We start from the raw sequence: 18,030 nt of genomic DNA, 5'->3' as shown, positions 1-18,030 counted from the left end.
AAAGGGCCAGTACCAGCGCAGATATGATGTGTAACCCCCCCCCTCTCTCTCTCTTACATGCTACAAATCTATCAGTGGCTGGCTCAAGCTGCAATGATGAGTCACTGTTTCCAAGCTCGTCTCTGACCGGAGGCTTAGTCGAGTCGTCATGTAGTTCCATTTAAAACCTCACAGGCCTTGTCTTTGTTCTGCCTCTTCTACAGATTGTTGGAAAGCAGAGGAGTATCTCTTCTTATGAAATTGCACAAATATCTCCCTGAAATCCCATGAACTGACTTTGCTGTGATTACTACTTTTTTAAAGATGAATGTGGTGTTTTGTGAAAATAATTCATTTCCATAGGTCTTGTCTTTATACTGCATGTTACGTTTGGTACTTTTTGGTACTAGTTGGCCGGCTGTGGCTCAGGGGATCGAGCGGTTGTCCACCGCTTGTCCATCCCCATACCATACACAAAACATTGCCTGTGAAGCGCTTTGAGTGGACATCAAGACTAGAAAAGCGATATGTAAACAGGGACCATTTACTTATTGTTTTGCACAGTTAACATCATATTGGCCATTGCTAACTTATGAGTGAGTGAATTATTTCTTATAAGTAGGATCTCTTTGTAAATATATGAAATCCTTATATTATAGATGGTATGGAAGAACATCGCAGGGAATCTAGAGAGTTAAAATAGAGAGGTTCATTGTAAGGTTTTTATCAGTTTAATAAAAAGCTGTTTTTTTTTAGCATATTAATTTCTTATTTTTTGGCCACTTGGGGGCAGCGTAACAGTGTAGAAGAAATGTGAGAAACAACCGGCAGAGAAGACTTGCAGAGTCAGACTTTGTGTGACATTACTTTCATTATATTTCTATTTTACTCACATCCGTCTTTGTTTTGTATTGAATAACTGTAATGAAAAAAGTAAATATCGTCTTCTACTTCCTCCTCCTCTTATTCTTCTTCTTGTGTTTGTTATTTTTATCATTATTAGTAGTAGTAGTTGTAGTGGTAGTAGTAGTAGTAGTAGTAGTAGTAGTGGTAGTAATAGTGGTAATAGTACTAGTGGTAGTAGTATAAATAGTAGTAGCAGGTGTGTAGTGTTTACCAGCTAGTTTCTAAATGTTTAAACACTATGCAGAAGTTAGGACAAATGTTTTGGAGACAGCTTCCCCTGTGTTCATCACCACAAGTCGTCTTTACATGATACACATAGTGTTTGACAATTTATAAATAAATATTTTTGTTGATTAGTTTCCCAGTAAACAGTTTAAATGTTGGCACGAGTATCCTCATTGGTCTTGTCACATTTAAGTATTCCACAACCAAATGCTGTAAATAGGCTCAGTATTCAAAAATCCAGCATTTCAATAGACAGACGCTCATTCTTCATTATGCACGCCAACTCCGATGCTCATTTATTAGCTTAAGCATCTCAAAAGACTAAACAAGATCAAGGCTGAATTCCGGCGCCAACATCCTGTCGGTGAGGAATGTTTTTTTTGGGAATATTTAAACATCCCAGTGGGCTCAGGTTTTGGCATTGTCTCTCTGTCTGCCAGATCTCGACACAACAAGGGCAAGGCCCGGCACATAACTAATGGAAATCTAATGCTGGCGTAGACATAAATTCACAATCCTCCCGGGTGGTAATTCTCAAAATCAATGTAGAGCTGTTGCCACTTTCTCAAATGCGGGATAACTTTCTGTGATCTAACAGAAAAGACAGGAAGTACAGACTCGGGGACTTTATTTTTTGGATGAGCCTCTTCGGTTAATAGATTCCTGCTGATTGGTGGAGCTGAGCCTTTTGACTAGCATCACCAAGAGGCCAGTGATGAAGCAGGAAAAAAGCCATAAAGGAATAGCTGAAGCCGCGTGACAAGAACACTGTGATGAATATTGATTTCTGCCTGAGCTTTCGAATCGTGCGGCAGAAACCACATCTACCCGTTATTCAGATCATTTATTACCATAATAATATTAATAAATAGGCCTGCCTGGTGTGATTGTCAGCATTGGTATTGCAATGCATAATATCATGATATCAGGTTGTATTATCACTGGATTCCTACGGGCGCTATGCAGATTTTTTTACCTGAAAGAACGGCTGCCTGTGTAATTTGACCAAATTAAATTCATGGCACAGAACAAAAGTCACTTTTTAGCTCTTTGTGCCCCCAGTGGCGGGGTAAGCAGTGTGCTCAGCCTAGGTAATAACCTACATTGAGGAAGTCAGGGGACAAGGCCAGCTGCATTAGTAAGCACACACAGGAGCAACATAATGAAGCGTCTGGAGTTTTGTATTCTATTTGTGAACAGAGCATGCCTATTGTAGGTGAATGGCAAAATTAATAGGCAACAGCAACTCCCGACTGAGACTCGGCGCATAATAAGGTGTAAATCAGCCCTCAGTCAGTCAGCAGGCTGGGTGCGTGCGAGGGAGGGAGGTGGAAATAGAGATAAGCTATTTCTTTTTCTCCCCCCATGCACAACACAAATCAACACAAGGTAAAGACGCACACACATGCACACACAAGGCCCGCGTACTGTCTTCCAATTAGAATCTTGGAAGTGTCTTTATCCATCCAACGCTGATGCTAGACCCCACTTCAGGACGCACTGGGTTAAAGCGACTGCACAAATTGGACTTCATTCACCCTGGAGTCTCCGGTTTCCCCCCTAATCTGCTCGTCTCTGGACCGCAGGAGGAAACCCATGCAAATTTAGATTTTGGAAACAGGGACTCTCTCTTCATACGAAGCGACAGCCTTGGTCCGAGCCTCGGTGCTGTCCCACAAGTCGCATTAGAGAGTCAATTCAGTGGAAGCGAATGTGTGGGTGTGAACTGTGAGGCTTACTTTCTCTGCCAGATCCTTGGACGCAAAAATCTCCTGTGGTGGAAAAAGAGAAGAAAAGAAAAAAACATCATATTTATTCCCTTTCAATCTTTGCCTCAATCCACTTTCTGCTTCATTTTGGTGCACAACTGGTTTCTGTCTAGACACTGGTACTGATGGTTTCATGGCCAACCCTGGCTCAGCTGATATCCAGACTCACTGAATCCGGAGACGTTGAAGGATATTCACAGAAATATAATTTAGTCTGGTTTTCTACAATTGGGCAGCGCTGTCACATGTTACAGCCCCATTTTTCATGAAATTTAAATTAATCTTCAGTTCTTAAATATTACAACCGTATTACAACGTCATATTCCCAGTCACCAAAAGCTCGGCCTTTGCTGGAATTACATCTGTCTCCATTGCAGGAATGCCCTATAACAAATCTTTGGCATGAGGAAGCCGCTGTTTTCCCGTCGCATGTGTTGCCGTTACAATTTCTTGCATCAGACAACAAAGAGAGGGACATATAAGGGTCATCTTGGCTTAGAACGTAGGTCATTAACAGATATTCTAAGAGGGGGAAAACAGATGAAAGAGGGAGAGCAGAGAGGGCGCTGTGTACCTCATGAGCCCTGAGGCAAATGAAGAGATGGACCCAGCTGTGCAGGGTTACAAATCAGACCAAAAACAAAGTCTACACAAAGCGAAACAAAACAAGACAAACAGAAAAGAACAAAGATGGAAGGGGGGACTGGAAAGCTGAGTGGAAACAATTTGTTCATCTCAATAGAAAACACTGAGGCTGGGGAAATGAGACAAAAAGAAGCCTTCGGGTCTTCTGACAACAGGATGACCTTTTCAGCTGGGAGCAAAAAGGGAGAGAAACAGAGATTTACAGTGTTGGAGGATAAGAAACGCAGCGTGGGAGAGATTTGTCATAGTCGAGGAAAGCAGAAACTGCTGTGACCCGAACACAGACACAAAGAACTGGTACACATCTGCATCAAATCTGATTCTACTATGGGCTGCAAAGGCAGATTGTTAGATGTAAGCAGAAGATGGACTTTACTACTTTTTGCCATGTGAGTCCAATAAATCAATTGTTGATTGTTAATTTCAGATTTTAGTGGAGAAGACGACCATGCATGCTGTATGTCAGGCTAATGTATCTGTTTCATTTGACTTTAAATCATAAATTATTGTTGGGGTCTTATTTCATTTAAATTTTGTATTATGGACTTATTTTATTTGCCTCTGTCCTGTCATATTTATCCTTTTTTTAACGTTTTAAAGCACTTTGTAACTTTGTTTTGAAAAGTGCTGTATAAATAAAGTATATTATTATAATTATTATATTATTATTATGTGTAGAAATGTGTACAAACTGATGAAAGAGGCATCTGTGGAATGGTGCAAACTTTATATAGTACTTTTCAAGAAGGTTTTCAACAAGCATAAACAGCATAAAAACACGAATTACCAGTGCGGTTATATATGAAAATACTTTCAATGCAATCAAGAAATTTAAGCAAAGGTGAAGCAAAGGAAAATGTTGATGGTATAAAGTATAAAACAAAAAAGAAAACTGTAATTAAAGCCCATTATATGAGAAGAAGAGTTTTAAAAGAGGACACTCAGGTAGCATGTCTGGTTCCCAAGAGAAGCTTATTTCACAACAAAGGCCCTTCGTGCCTGTTTCTCAAGCTTTGCACTGGGGACTGAGAGCAACAGCTGGTCTGCAGATGTGAGAGAATGAGCAGGAGCGTGAGGGGTGAGGAGGTCGATAATGTAAGACGGAGTAAGGCTGCTTAGTGATGTAAAAAAAACAAGCAGTTAAATTTCAAAAAATCAATTCTGAAAACCACGGGAAAACAATGAACAATGAGGCGAGAAAAGTGCTCATGTTTTCTCGCTCTTGTGAGAATCCTCAGCTGCAGTATTTTTATACAAGTTGGGCATAGTTGAAAGATTTCTGGGGCAGTCTGGCAGGTAATGAGTTACGGGAATGTGACAAAAGCAATAATTAACATTTCTGCCTTACTACGTGAAAAAAATCTTACCTCAACAATAATACCGTGGCTCATTTGGTCATTTTGCTGAAATGTTTGGGAAAATTCAGAGAATCGAAGATTACTCTCAGATTTCAGGCCTCATGGGTGCACCCTATTTTCAGAGGAAAGTCAGATCTGGTGTACACGGTCCCTTTGTGCTGGGAGTGAGGTTACTGGTGAGCTCTGATAGATTTGTTGGGATAAATAAAATGTATGCATCGTCTGCATACAAATGAAGAGAAATATTGGAGTTGCAGATAACCTGACCCAGTAGAGAACAGCAAAGGACCACATCCATCCATTATCTATAATGCTTATCCTTTGAGGGTCGCGGGGGGAGCTGGAGCCAATACCAGCGGACATTGGGCGAGAGGCAAATTAGAGTCTACAATCAACCTAACCCCATGTCTTTGGACTGTGGGAGGTAGCCGGAGTAAAACCAGTAGAACGCCCACACAGACACAGGGAGAAGATGCAAACTCCACACGGACGGACCCCGGCTGATCCAGGATTTGAACCGGGAACCTTCATATGTGAGGGGACAGCACTAATTACTGCTCCTCTGCAGAAAGGACCCCAGATAAAGTATAATTTAAATTGGGCTGTGAAACTGTGTGCACTTTCAAAGAAATTGTTTATCAATACATGACCTCAATTTACCCTGTGCTCACTCGAAATCATCTTTCTACATTCCATGTGTGCTCAGTGTTACACAATGCCACTCACGCAGACTTGTGTTATGGTTCGGTAACATCTGGTACGCACACTGGAACTTTGTAGTTCATCGTTGATTTACACAAAGCTACACACAGAGATAAAAATAGAAAGTCCTAGTATTTATGTTCACTTGTGTGTCAGTGTGAGTGTGTGTGTGTGTGTGTGTGTGTGTGCCACAGAGCAACAGAGAAAGTGGATACAAATGTGTGAAATGAGGACAGGCTCCATTCATGGCAGTTACACATCGGTGGTATAGTAATGACTGAAAGAACAGAGGAGCTGGGGATGTTACGCGTGGCCTAAAACGTGGCGCCATGTGAGACTAAACATCTCGATACACATATTAAAGCAATAAGTCTGCAAATAACCGTTAGCAGGGGGAAAGGAGAAAGAGTGTCAGGTGAAAAAGAGAGAGAGAAACACAGAGAGAGAGAGAGAGACATTCCTGAGTTATTATAACTGTGTCTGGCTGGGAACGTCTTTGGGATTGATTACTGCGTCCTGAAGTCTGCCGGAGCTCTAAGTTAACACCAGCAAGAGAAACTATAGGCCTTAATGAATAGATAATTGGATATAGGTCCCATTAATATGAATGAAGAAACCAGTGGACGTGGAAACGAAAATAAATTGCTTTTACGGTATACTGGAAGAACTTCATGTATCAGGCGGCGGTGAAGTAACCATAAAAAACACAGCGGAAATGCGCGGAGCAACGGCTCCCATGTGTGGCATAAGGCTCTGTATGCAAAGCACTCAACACTTTGAACGATCGCTACCAGCGAAGTTAACTGAACTGAAGTCATATAAAAAAGTCTAAAGCTCTGAAGCGATAAAGACCGCGGCGGAGTAGAAAAGCCTCTTGTCTACGGCAGAGCATCAAAGGGAGACAACAACCGAAACTCACATTTGGTAAAAGTCCTGCAGACCGGTGCTCGCCTGCCGGCAGGAGCATCTCCGTCAACTCACACTGTCTCAGGAACAAAGCGGTTTTCAGAGTGTGTGTCTGTTTCTGTTATGTGTCTGATGGAAAACATGTGTTGCGAGAGTTCACGGAGGGAGACAGTTTGTTAAAAAGTTTTCCCCCCTCAAGTTATAACGGCCTGTATTTTTCAGTTTTAAGGTATTGTGATCTTACGTGTTGTACTGTTTTTATCTGTAAGAATGCAGAGATGTCTTTCTTTCGTGTGCGTGTGTGGTGATGGTCTGTTGTTTACCTGGTGAAACGTGTTTTCCAACAGGTCGTTCTCAGCAGCACGGCGGCTCTTGGGAGCATCGGGGGGGCACTGTAAGGACACAGCACACAGATCATTGGAGACATCGTAAAAAAGGTCACTTTGGTGATTTCAAACCTGCATCGTATATTATTCATACGAAATCCCCCTTTTTGCCTTATTGCTGGTGGATCTGACAGAATCTTCACATGAGGCACGCAGGCACTTCAGATTTGCATGTTCATTCTCAGGGATAAATCTCTTCTTGTAGGGTCAAACGAATGAACGATTTTGTGGCTGGGCAATAACCAGCATTAACACACTATGCACATCTAATACACATCATTTAATGTCTCGGTGCAGCACGTGTGCAAATGAGGCTGCGAAAAGTAGGGTGGAAAATGTGTGTTGGACCATTTATATTCCAAGTGAAACGTCAATCTGCGTTCACTTTGGTGATGCAATGAATCTACACATGCTAACCAGGACCCCCTTGGACCCCTCCTCCCAGTGGCTGGCTACTCCATATGACAAAAAAATAAACACAAAGATAGTGAACATAACCAAATTGCAGCATGTTAGCGTGTCTGATGAGTACATGCCCTGTCGGTGCAATCAGTGCAACACTTCATGTGTTTTGTCATCAATCATTTTCCTCTATTTGTCACTGAACACTGAAGAGGACTCTTCACTCTCTACCCGACAGGACACAAGCTCTCAGCTGAGCGCACAAACAAACACTGATGACTGATATATAGACACACGGGCACCTTTCTCTATTGAAGCTGAAGCTAGTGGTTTGTGTTTATGTGATCACAACTTACCAATCAAAACTCTTTAATCAGTCGTAAAGTAGACTGCACTAAAAGGAGAGAACAGCTGTTTGCCAGGATCTGGTACTTATGGAAAACTAACATTTGCTCATTTGCTAGGAGAAACATTAGTTATACAGAATTTTGGCGATAAATCTAATGGCGTGTACACACCAAACGCGAAGCAAATTTTTTTGTGTCATGTTCATGCACAATTCGGGCTGCAGGATCATTTATGTTTACTCGCGCAAGCAACCGAAGTAAACACAACTAGAGGATAGAAAGAGGAGAGGACGACTAGTGGCTGAAGTTACTACAGTTGCTGCATTGTACCTGTTGTGGATATGCCGGAGCAGCCAGCTAGGGGAATTTCCCAGTCTTCTCCAGGAGCGCTACCGGAGGCTGACCCGTGAGCAGTTTTAAAGATCTGCTAGCTTGGGTCGGTGCCAGGACCTAAGTCGCGCCATTCGCCTCATTCACAAAATTTGCTTCTGTTTGCGTCTTTGTATTGACTTTGTATGAAATCTCACCGCGTTAGGTGTGAACACAGCTTGGACAAGTGATCAAACTGGACACAATCTTGACCTGATGATGGCACTAGATTACAAGTGACAGATTGACCAGATTAATCCTGAGATGGCAAGAATGTCAGTACTGAATTTGAAGGCCATAACATCAAGTAGTTGTTGAGATATTTCCGTCTGGCCACAATGGTTTGACTGACGGACCAGAACTGACATATGAAATAAAATGACATCTTTGAAAATCACATGTTGAACACAGCTAAACACCTAGAAAACCACAAAATTCCTGCGGACCTCAGACCACACAGTCAAAGCTATTGACCGCTATCTGTTCTGTCTCATCCTTTTGTGTTTGAAGACACTGGAGCCACACAAGTCCGTGCGTATGCCTGTGCACGCATGCTCCTCCACTGCTCATCTCAAATTTAAATGCAGCTTGGAGGCAGCCCTGCAGCACATAAGCCTTGAGCAAAGGAGAAGAGAAAAATCTTTGCAGCAATCGGTCCTTCCTCTAGAGGACTGTGCAGACTTCGGACGCAGCCTCTCTCTATGGGGCCAATTTTAGAAAACTATTGACAAATTTGAGTCTCAATCCGTCTGCGTGTAATCAGATTTGTGACGGTGTTAAAGAATCTCCAAATGTGTCATGAGATTTGTGAATGTGTGCATGGATCTGCACATCTGTATTTAGATTGTGCGTGTGAACACATTTTAAAATATGTATAAAAAACATGTGCGAATACGTATTCAGAATCTGTGTGTGTGTGTGTGTTATTGGATTTGTACATGTTAAAATAAATATATGCAAATATGTATTTAGAATCCGTGTGTGCATTTGCAAGTGTATTTATATCTGTAAATGGTGATTAATGGCTGAAAAGTAAGTATTTTGCTTTAATAGCTGAAAATACAGTCATTAGTTTCTGTTCAGGCGGCCTCTCAATCTCCATTTATTTTTTGTACAAATTTGCAAATCCGATTTTAAATACAGATTTGCAGATCCATGTACACATTCACAAATCTCATTACACATCTGGAGATTCTTTTTACACATTCACAAATCCGATTACACACAGACAGATTGAGACTCACTCACTCACTCATTTGTCAATAGTTTTGCTCCAATAATGGTCCCAAGTCTCTGCCTTATTTGTATCCCTCACACAAAATAAATCCTCGGGTAGTGAAAGAAAAAGTACAAATCATTCATCAGGTAATGAGAAAGACACATGCACACACACAAAAACACGGACAAGCACAGACACCCAGGAGAATTATGACAAATAGTTGGCTGAGCACAAAACTGCCTTCGGCTTAAAAATAAACCCAAGAACCGGCTGTTGGTGTTTCATCCCGTACCGGAACAATCACTTGCTCTTTTTTGTACCTGTCAAACATAAAAAATGTCATGTTGTAATTATGTCCAGTGAATCTGTGCTATGTTTGATCAGGCCCCTTTTTTCTTTTTTTTTCAACACCTGCGAGCAGTAAGTGGACAAAACTGCAGGTAAAAAAAAAAAAAAAGGCAACGAGAGAAGAGAGAAGAATAAAGAAAAAGGGAATGGAGGAGATAATTGCATTTCTGAAGCGACAAGAAAACGCAAGTGATGCTTTCAATTAGGTGTTTAGACACTGTAGGAGTGCAAACAATATCGGCGAACCACAGTTGATGTGACATAATTGCTCACAATGGAATTACTCTAAGCCCCAGTCAATTTGTTTACATAATACGCGACGTTAACAAAGCCTCAGAAAAAATATTGTGCCACCTAACATAATAAGACATTTAAGGAAATCTAAGAGTAATTGATGGAGTGCTTTACATTAACAGCTCTCCCTGTGTATAAAAATTTAAGGGCAGGGAGCCAAGTGTGTTTTCCTTTCCTTTCCGACCATTTACACTCAGTTGGAGTAAAAAAGACAAAGGGATGCATATTAACGTGAATAAGTCTCCAGAGCAACTGCTTATTATGGTGTTTAATTCTGATCATGCAGACACAGCGATTTCCTGCAGCTGTTCCACAGTAAACAACTCTGGCTTTTGCTGTGAAGCAGCGGTAACAAGTGTCAAGTTAAGCTGATAACATGTTGCTGCCGCAGGAACGCAGCACCTGATATGACGCCTGTCATATTCTGCCAGTAGCACCAATGGGACGTTTTATGGGAGGTTTTGCACTTACAACTCGGCTGGACAGCTCAGTCAGGACCACTTTAACCAGAATTAATTTGCAATCAGTTAGATTTGGCAGTATTTCTCTGTTCTGGGACCTCCCTGCCCTTCCATGTGCATTTACCTGGAAAGCCTAAAGTGGGGAGAGCACCTCCCTACTCGTCCATTGGCCTTCATGGCAAGTGAGGCAGGGAGAGAAGCAGCTGAAAGACCCCGCACAGAACAGAGCAGGCATCAATGATAACTTGTGACAGTGGTAAGATTTGGTGTGAAAAGGAGGTGCTGGGGTGGAGGTGGGCAGTAAAGTGGCTTTGCAGTGGTGGCAGGAGGAGTAGGCAGCTATAGAGCATGTAATATGAGCTTTGCCTATTGAAAGCATGGCAGGGGATCAGCTGAGCCTTAGAGTGGCATTGTGGGATGTTTCCTGGGGTGGGGCATCAATGCTCACCTGCACACACTAGATGCATGACTGATGTGGGGGTTGTGCAAGTAAAATAATAGGGGTGGCTTCTTTGATGCGTGCCGTTTGGCGGTGGTGTGTTTTGGCCTCACTCTGGTTGGTTTGGGTTTAATTCAGGTAACTCTCCTCCAGGAAGAAAAATAATGGTAATTCCCAAAATGTTAAGTTATTGCTTTTTTAAATTCCACGTTTACCATTATTTGAATAATAGGGATGATGCAGGAGAGAAATAGCTGTTAGCATTTATGATTATTCTGTGTTCCACAGAGATAAATTGTTATGATTAATTATAGCTAATTAGTGCATGAAGTCTGTCAGTCTCACCCGAGCTCCAGGGATCTCACAGCAGGTCTCCTGAATGGCGAGGGCTGGATCACAATACAGCATCACCTGCTGAATGTCCATCTGAAAAAGAGAAGACCAAGATAAGGGAGAGGAAGAGATCGTCATATATTCCACAGGCAGGTCTTCATAAGTCCTCTGCATTGTTTATGTTTAGAAAAAGCTTAAATGAGGCAGATGAGGCGGTAAACAAAGTTGAAAGGCAGTTCATTTCTCAATTATATAAATTATTAGGAAAGCACTTAGTCGGGAGCTTTTACGTGTGTGCATGTGTGCGTGTGTGGGAGCGTGTGCAGCATTAGAGTGAGGCCATTTTAGGAAATTGAGGGCTTTTTGTCTGATCCTCACATTTACACACCTTTAAAAAAGCTGTTCAAGTGTTAAGACGTAGTTTTTATTATGGTTAGAATTAGGTTTGGGTTTGGGTAAGGGTCTGGGGGATGCATTATGTTAATGAATGTCCTCGCAAAGATAGAAGAACACTCCCTCCCGGGGCTGACAAAAGACCATACCTGCTTTCTAAGTAGGCCAGTTAATTGATCATCAAAAAGGAAGTGCTTGGATTACCAGGTCTATTCATCGCTAATAGTCCCAATTCACTTCAGGCCCATTCTGCCAGGTAGTCCCCTCGCTTTTTTAATCAGGATTTAATGAGATTGACTCAAAGAAAACAGCAGCTCAGGGGCACAGCCTATGGTCTACAGCATAAACACATTCACACAAATGGAAACATACGCATCCACGCACAGAGAGAATGTATTATTTCAGTATAAAGGCCATCATGGGAGGCTGCTTCACAGAAAACATTTTACTCTGTCCTCTCTGCTGTAAACTTTGCTCTATAAGGGAGGTTGGAAAAAAGTCTACTCCATTAAAATTCTATATGCCAAAGGTATACTGGATAGCTTTATTCAGCAAAGCTCTACCATGCCATTCACTATGGTAGTGATCCCGATATGGACATTTGGTTTATTCACACCACTTCTGCAGCAGAGAGCTTAAAGGTCACCACGTTTTCAAAGAGGGAGTATAGATGACATTTACACTGATCGGCCTCAACATTAAACCCAGTTACAGGTATTATTGTCGTAGCTGATAGACGTACAGTGCAAAGCTTAACTTTGATCAAAAGCTCTTCAGTTGTCAAGAAGAGGCACACAATATGTTTAATCTCGCAGGACATTGTGTATTTCATTTAGCCGATCTTTTTAGGTCCAAATCCTTGGCCAAGGACTTCTAAAGATCTTCTAATCAATTGATTTATTTTGTGAACAAGCACTGTGATTCTCAAAAAAGCTGCCTCATAGCACTGAAAACCCAAAAAGTGAAGTATGTTATGCTCCTCTCCATCAACTCTGGTTTGTCTGTTAATCTTTGCTCAAATTCTGTGTTTGACACTCTCGACTCAGTGTTGACTCAATTTTAATCGACTATTTGGAAAGGTGGTATAGCAGTAGCCAGGCATTGATTGGTTACTTATACAAATCATTTATGTTGATCTTGAGATCTACATATTTCATCCCTGAGCTGTTGGTCTCATTTAGCCAACGATAACCAAACTTTTTTTTGCCCAGGCATCTCGAGCTGGACAAATCTAGCGTAGCTTTTATTATAATCATTACAATACCTGCACAGGCGCGGCATCAGAGGCCCGCATGGCCAGCAGAGTGTGTCCGTCAGTGGCCAGAACTCCATGGGGCTCCAGGGGCTTGGTCTCAATGGATCTGCAGTCCACGTGGAGGGAGGCGACCCCTTGTTGCACGCTGAGCGCCACCTTGTGCCAGCGCAGGTCCATCAGTGTCTCCACCCCCTCCCCAGTGAAAACACAGCTCACCAGGTCGGCATCGGCGTCCACCCCCTTGGCTCTCAGGGACAGGGTGCCATCGGGGCCACTGAGGTCTACAGAGAGCTGCAATTTGGGCAGAGATGTGGGGGTGGAAAGGTCGGAGGAAAGTGATGTTTAAATATGCAGAAATGCTAATGCGACAACGGTGTGTTCAGTATGCTGGCCGGTGACTAATAAAATGTACTGTATCTCAAGTTGTTTGAGTGGAAGTCGCTTCGTAATAAGAGTAATATGTACATGCTGTAACCCCCTAACAAAGCTGTAGAACACAGAAGCAAAGAAGAGGTAAAAGGAAAGACATATTAATTACACACGTACACAGAGCAGCCAATCAATCACTACTAATGAGGCAGCCACGGCTCCATCCATCATACACATTGAGTATTTAAATGTGGTCACAGACTTGAAGTGATTATGGCGACTCTGTGGGACTCCAGTGCTTCATCATGGAACACACATGAATAACAATGAAGGTGAATGAAAGAGGAGCGCGGAAGATGATTGAGGGAAGAGCGAGGGAGAGACAGCGAGCAGGAGAGAGAGAGAGAGAGAGAGAGAGAGAGAGAGAGAGCGAGAGAGAGAGAGAGAGAGCGGGACCAGATGAAGAATAAGAGAGGACAAAAGACGCGTGGAATGAAAAGGGGGAGCGAATTGAAAAGGTGTCACAAGAGAGAAGAAATCGAAGGCGAAAGTGGATGACTATGCAAAAGAGAGGTGAGAGGCAGCGGCAAGAATGAATAGGCAAAAAGTGTAATGAATAAAAGGTGAGAGACCAAGGAAGAGAGTAAAGGGAAAGAGGGAACATAATAAGGGGGGGGATAGCGAAAAAGATGCAGGGATATGTAAAGCAGGCAGTAAAGAAACAAGAGAGTGAGGTGCACCTGTGGGTATCCCTGCTGATCAGATATCTGGAAGAGGTAGGTGGTGTCCCTCAGGGCAGCCTTTTTTAAAGCCAGGGTGAAGATCAGGGTGAACTCCTCCGGTAAGCCATATGGGAACACCTCACTGCAACACAGACATTCACAAGGGTCAGGGAGTTTAAAGCGGCAATAGTTCATATTTATGATCAACTCACCAACCAGCCAACTCACAGAGATTTAGTGAACCTTCGCCAAGAGCAAACAATCCTACACATGATTGTCTGGTTCTTGTAGAAGAAATAAAAAAGTAAAAAAATCCTGGATCAACGCCTTAATCCACATCCGCGCGATAATATCATAAATTATTCCCAGGTTTAGGCCCCATCACTCCGAGTTTGGTGGGAAATCAGTTTTGTAGTTTTTGAGTAATCCTGCTAACAATTAAACCAACCAACCAACAAACCAACAAACAGACAAGGGAGAAAACATAAACATAACATTACATCTCACTCGACTCTGCAGTTCCCTTCAGCTCTGCGTAGTCATTTAGTCTGTGTGGCTCATTATCTTGATTTCAGGGCTCCGGACTTAACATCACTCTGACCACTCTCATCAGCAAAAAGGTTCAGATAAACCCACTGTACAGTACCTGTCCAACACTTAATGGCACACTACCAAAGTAGCAACTAATTAGTAAATATATTGGAATAACTAGCAGCTAAAGAAAGAGTGGTTAGCACTTGACGGCCGATTGGGGCCCTTCAGTGTTGGCATGTTCTTCCCTTGTCTCCGGCTTCTTCCCACAGTCCAAAGACATGAATATAAGTGTGAATGGTTGGGTGTTGTCTCTATATGTCAGCCTGGGATAGCCCTGGGATACGCTGATTATCCATAGTGTACCCCACGCCTCGCCCAAAGTCGCTTACGATTGGCTCCTGATAATAAATTGATGATGGAGACCAAAAACAGAGCTAAACAGAGAGTAAATACTGGAATTTGATTTGTCGTGTGGACCCACAACTCCAAATGCACGCCATGAGTTGCTTGGTATCTGCTGGATGTGTTAAGAATTTGCTAATGTGTTCATGTTAAATCCAGGATTTATGAAGCTTGACAAACTCTCTTAAATATCTCAGTTTCTCCTACTTGGATTTCGACTCATACTTCTGTTTTAATATGTCTCGTCTTAGAGAGAAGTGCGATACTAAATCTTTGGAGTACCCTTTCAATTTCTAGCGACACTTATCTCTAAGACCTTAATAAAAGAGAGTATATCGTCATAGCACTCAAATGGAACCAATTCCCTTCTGCTACAGCACTTCAATTTTGTGTCAAGAACTGTATGTAAAAGTATATATGTTTGTACATGTGTAGATATACAGTATATGTGAGGATATACAGTATGTACAGGAAAATAAAATATACTTGCATACGTGACACCAATCACATGTGTATTGTGTGTTAAAGAGAGTCCATAGAGAGAATATATTTAATTAGGCTTTGGCGCATTAAGATAACTTTTGGGTTCACATACACTATCTTCTTTGATATCTATATAAGAGCAGTGACAAATGTGTGTTTGTGGGTTTTCTCTCTCTATTTTTATTATTTGTATTTCTATATTCTGTGCATGTTTTTTCTTCCCCCTATTTTTTCCATTTCCCTTTTTCCACCACGATTTGTGACAACAGCCAGCAGTGCAATGCAGCGCTCGCTGTGTGTAACCCACTGGCATTCATTTTCATAGCAGATACGGTCCTGCAAGCCTCATCCCTCAGCTTTGGTCAAGGGCATCTAAACACACAAATAGATACACACACAAATATTCACTGCATGTGTAGATTGTATTGAGAGATGAAAGGTTCACAAACAGGCCCAGTGAAATTCATGCTCACTGAGATGGTGAGCACTTTGAAATATTCTCTCTTGCTCTAATTCTTTCTCTCTCTTTCTTTGAGCTTGCACACACACACATACACACACACACCCAGACACACACACACACAGAAACGCACATACACCTAATTGTTGATGCTGGCAGCTGGTTTCCCACTCCTAGAAGTGGGGTGACAGTGATTTATGACTGAGGGAAGATCCAAGGGAAAACAGCCAACTACAGGATGTCAAAACAAAGAGAGGATGAGTAGGAGAAAAAGGTGAGAGAGAGAGAAAACATTGAACCAATAGACCTGGAGAGAGGGAAAGATTAATAAAAGGGAAAGATAGAGAGGGGGGAGAGAGAGGAGAGTAAGGCGAGGGATCAAGAAATTCTGGGTATTGTAGGAAAAAGCAAGAGAGTTTAATATTAACTAATCCATTTTAAAGTCTGTAGGTAAACAATAAGAGCGTGGAAAGAGAAAGTGTCTGCAGGAAAGAGACATGTTGAGAAAAGAGGAGAAAGAAAGAGGGAAACCAATTTTGAAAGTAGAGTTGTTTTGCTGTCGATTAGTGACATGAGCTGCGGGGCACAAAACCACTCACAAACTATTGACTTTTAGGTTGAAAGAAACTCACCTTACCTCTTTCATTTAGTTGCCAGGGAAAGAGCACAGAACACCCCACGCACCCACCCACCACCCACACAAACATGCAATGGGGAGATACTGTACTGTAAATCACTCAGTATGCACCAGACACATTTAGATCTAACCTCTCCCAACTCGGAGAGAAACCTACTTCTGCGTCTCGTGTTAAAAAAAGGAGAGGAGGAAGAAAGTCGCTGTGAGCCAAAGAGGCACGGGGGGGGGGAAGAGGGGGAGAGGAAATCTAATGTTGAAAAAGCAGATCTCTGGCTTAAGATGGGAAAAGCACCTGGAGAGGGTATGTACTCTATTTGTGTGGCCTTCGGCGGAGGGCTTGGCGAGCGATGGAGGGCCTTTCTATGTCTGAATTGTAAACAGATAAACTATATACACAATGTTTTTACACACTGCAACATTATCCCTTTCTCTATCTTTGATTGTATGTATGTATGTATGTATGTATGTATGTATGTATGTATGTATGTATGTATGTATGTATGTATGTATGTATGTATGTATGTATGTGTACAACTTTAGAAAGACAATTACCATTGTGAATGAACAACATTTACCTCAGATACAGTAAAAAAATTCCATCCATCCCTTCATCTGTTGGTATTAATGGTTCATTCATGCTGTCACCCCTGGTCCGAGCCTTTTTTAGGCCCTGAGCAAAATGTTATTCCCTTGTTAAGTCCTGGGAAAGTAAATTGTGAAATGTATATACCAGAGTTCAATCTGAGTGGCATGCATTATTGTCTCTGGGTCTGGTTGCTAATCACAAAATGTAGAATTTCAAAAAAATTTATATCGTGTATTTTTGTTAGGATTCAAACAGTCTGACTCTAATGTAAAAGTGCAGGAATAAAATTGCCCAATATTCAAACAACAGTAAGAGTCAACATCCTTGCTAGTTTGTTTGCGAGGCTGTAGCACAGCAGAGCTTTGAGCTAAATGCTTCTGTTAGCACGCTAACATGCTAATGTTTAGCAGGTTTACCAAGTTCACCATCTTAGTTTGCTATATTAGCATGCTAAATTTGGCTTTTCCCAACATGAAATCCAACAACTCAGCAAAAGGCAAACATCTTACCAAACAGAAAGGCGACCACCAGATCTCAGTATGGCTAAAAAGTTGTATCCCTGTGCTTCCGTCCGCACACATACACCTGAGCTGCTGAACTCTGTGTCAATAGCAGCTCCTGAGTTTGACAGAAACGAGCTAATGAATGCATGAGCCAAAAATAGCGGTTGATATAAATTATACAAGATCACAGACCAAAATCAGCATTTTATATGGCTACAGCACTGACTTTAGACAGGCTTGCTGTTCCACAAGTTCAACATTAGTCCGACTGACAATCATCCTTCTTTTGCAGATGTAAGCTGAATATTTTTTATGAAAAGTACACCACCCGCCTTTCACTGACTCATATCCCCAATGTACCCACTGGATTTACTCTCTAAAAGTAAAATGTCTCTCTTTAGCTTTTCTTTATCCCACTTCTTCCTATTTTATGACCCTTCCATGGATATTTAAAGGCAACAAAGACCTCATCTTTGTGTTCCTTTTATTTAGTGAACATTTTGATGATCTTTTAAATTCTACAAAATGCTTTAATGGGAAAAATAAATATAGTGCCACCTTTTCTGTGTGATAATAAGTTTTACATTCATTTCATACA

At 41.8% G+C, this 18,030-nt stretch overlaps 1 protein-coding gene across 3 annotated transcripts in view; it reads right to left on the bottom strand.

Moving 5' to 3' along the window:
• Window positions 1-18,030, bottom strand: part of col16a1 (collagen, type XVI, alpha 1) — a 67,661-nt gene that overhangs the window by 32,723 nt on the left and 16,908 nt on the right. For 2 of the 3 annotated variants that reach the window (XM_034599374.1, XM_034599376.1), the window contains exons 5-9: window positions 13,846-13,969; window positions 12,746-13,027; window positions 11,101-11,181; window positions 6,814-6,882; window positions 2,850-2,882 (exon numbers count right to left, since the gene is read on the bottom strand). In XM_034599374.1, coding sequence (XP_034455265.1) covers window positions 2,850-2,882; window positions 6,814-6,882; window positions 11,101-11,181; window positions 12,746-13,027; window positions 13,846-13,969 — 589 coding nt within the window. The remainder of the gene's footprint in view (window positions 1-2,849; window positions 2,883-6,813; window positions 6,883-11,100; window positions 11,182-12,745; window positions 13,028-13,845; window positions 13,970-18,030) is intronic. The other variant, XM_034599375.1, reaches the window with a different exon arrangement.

The sequence above is a fragment of the Hippoglossus hippoglossus genome, chromosome 11, assembly GCF_009819705.1.
Source record: "Hippoglossus hippoglossus isolate fHipHip1 chromosome 11, fHipHip1.pri, whole genome shotgun sequence".
Lineage (NCBI taxonomy): Eukaryota > Metazoa > Chordata > Actinopteri > Pleuronectiformes > Pleuronectidae > Hippoglossus > Hippoglossus hippoglossus.
The sequence above is the reverse complement of the archived record's forward strand: the minus strand, read 5'-3'. Positions and strand labels throughout refer to the sequence as shown.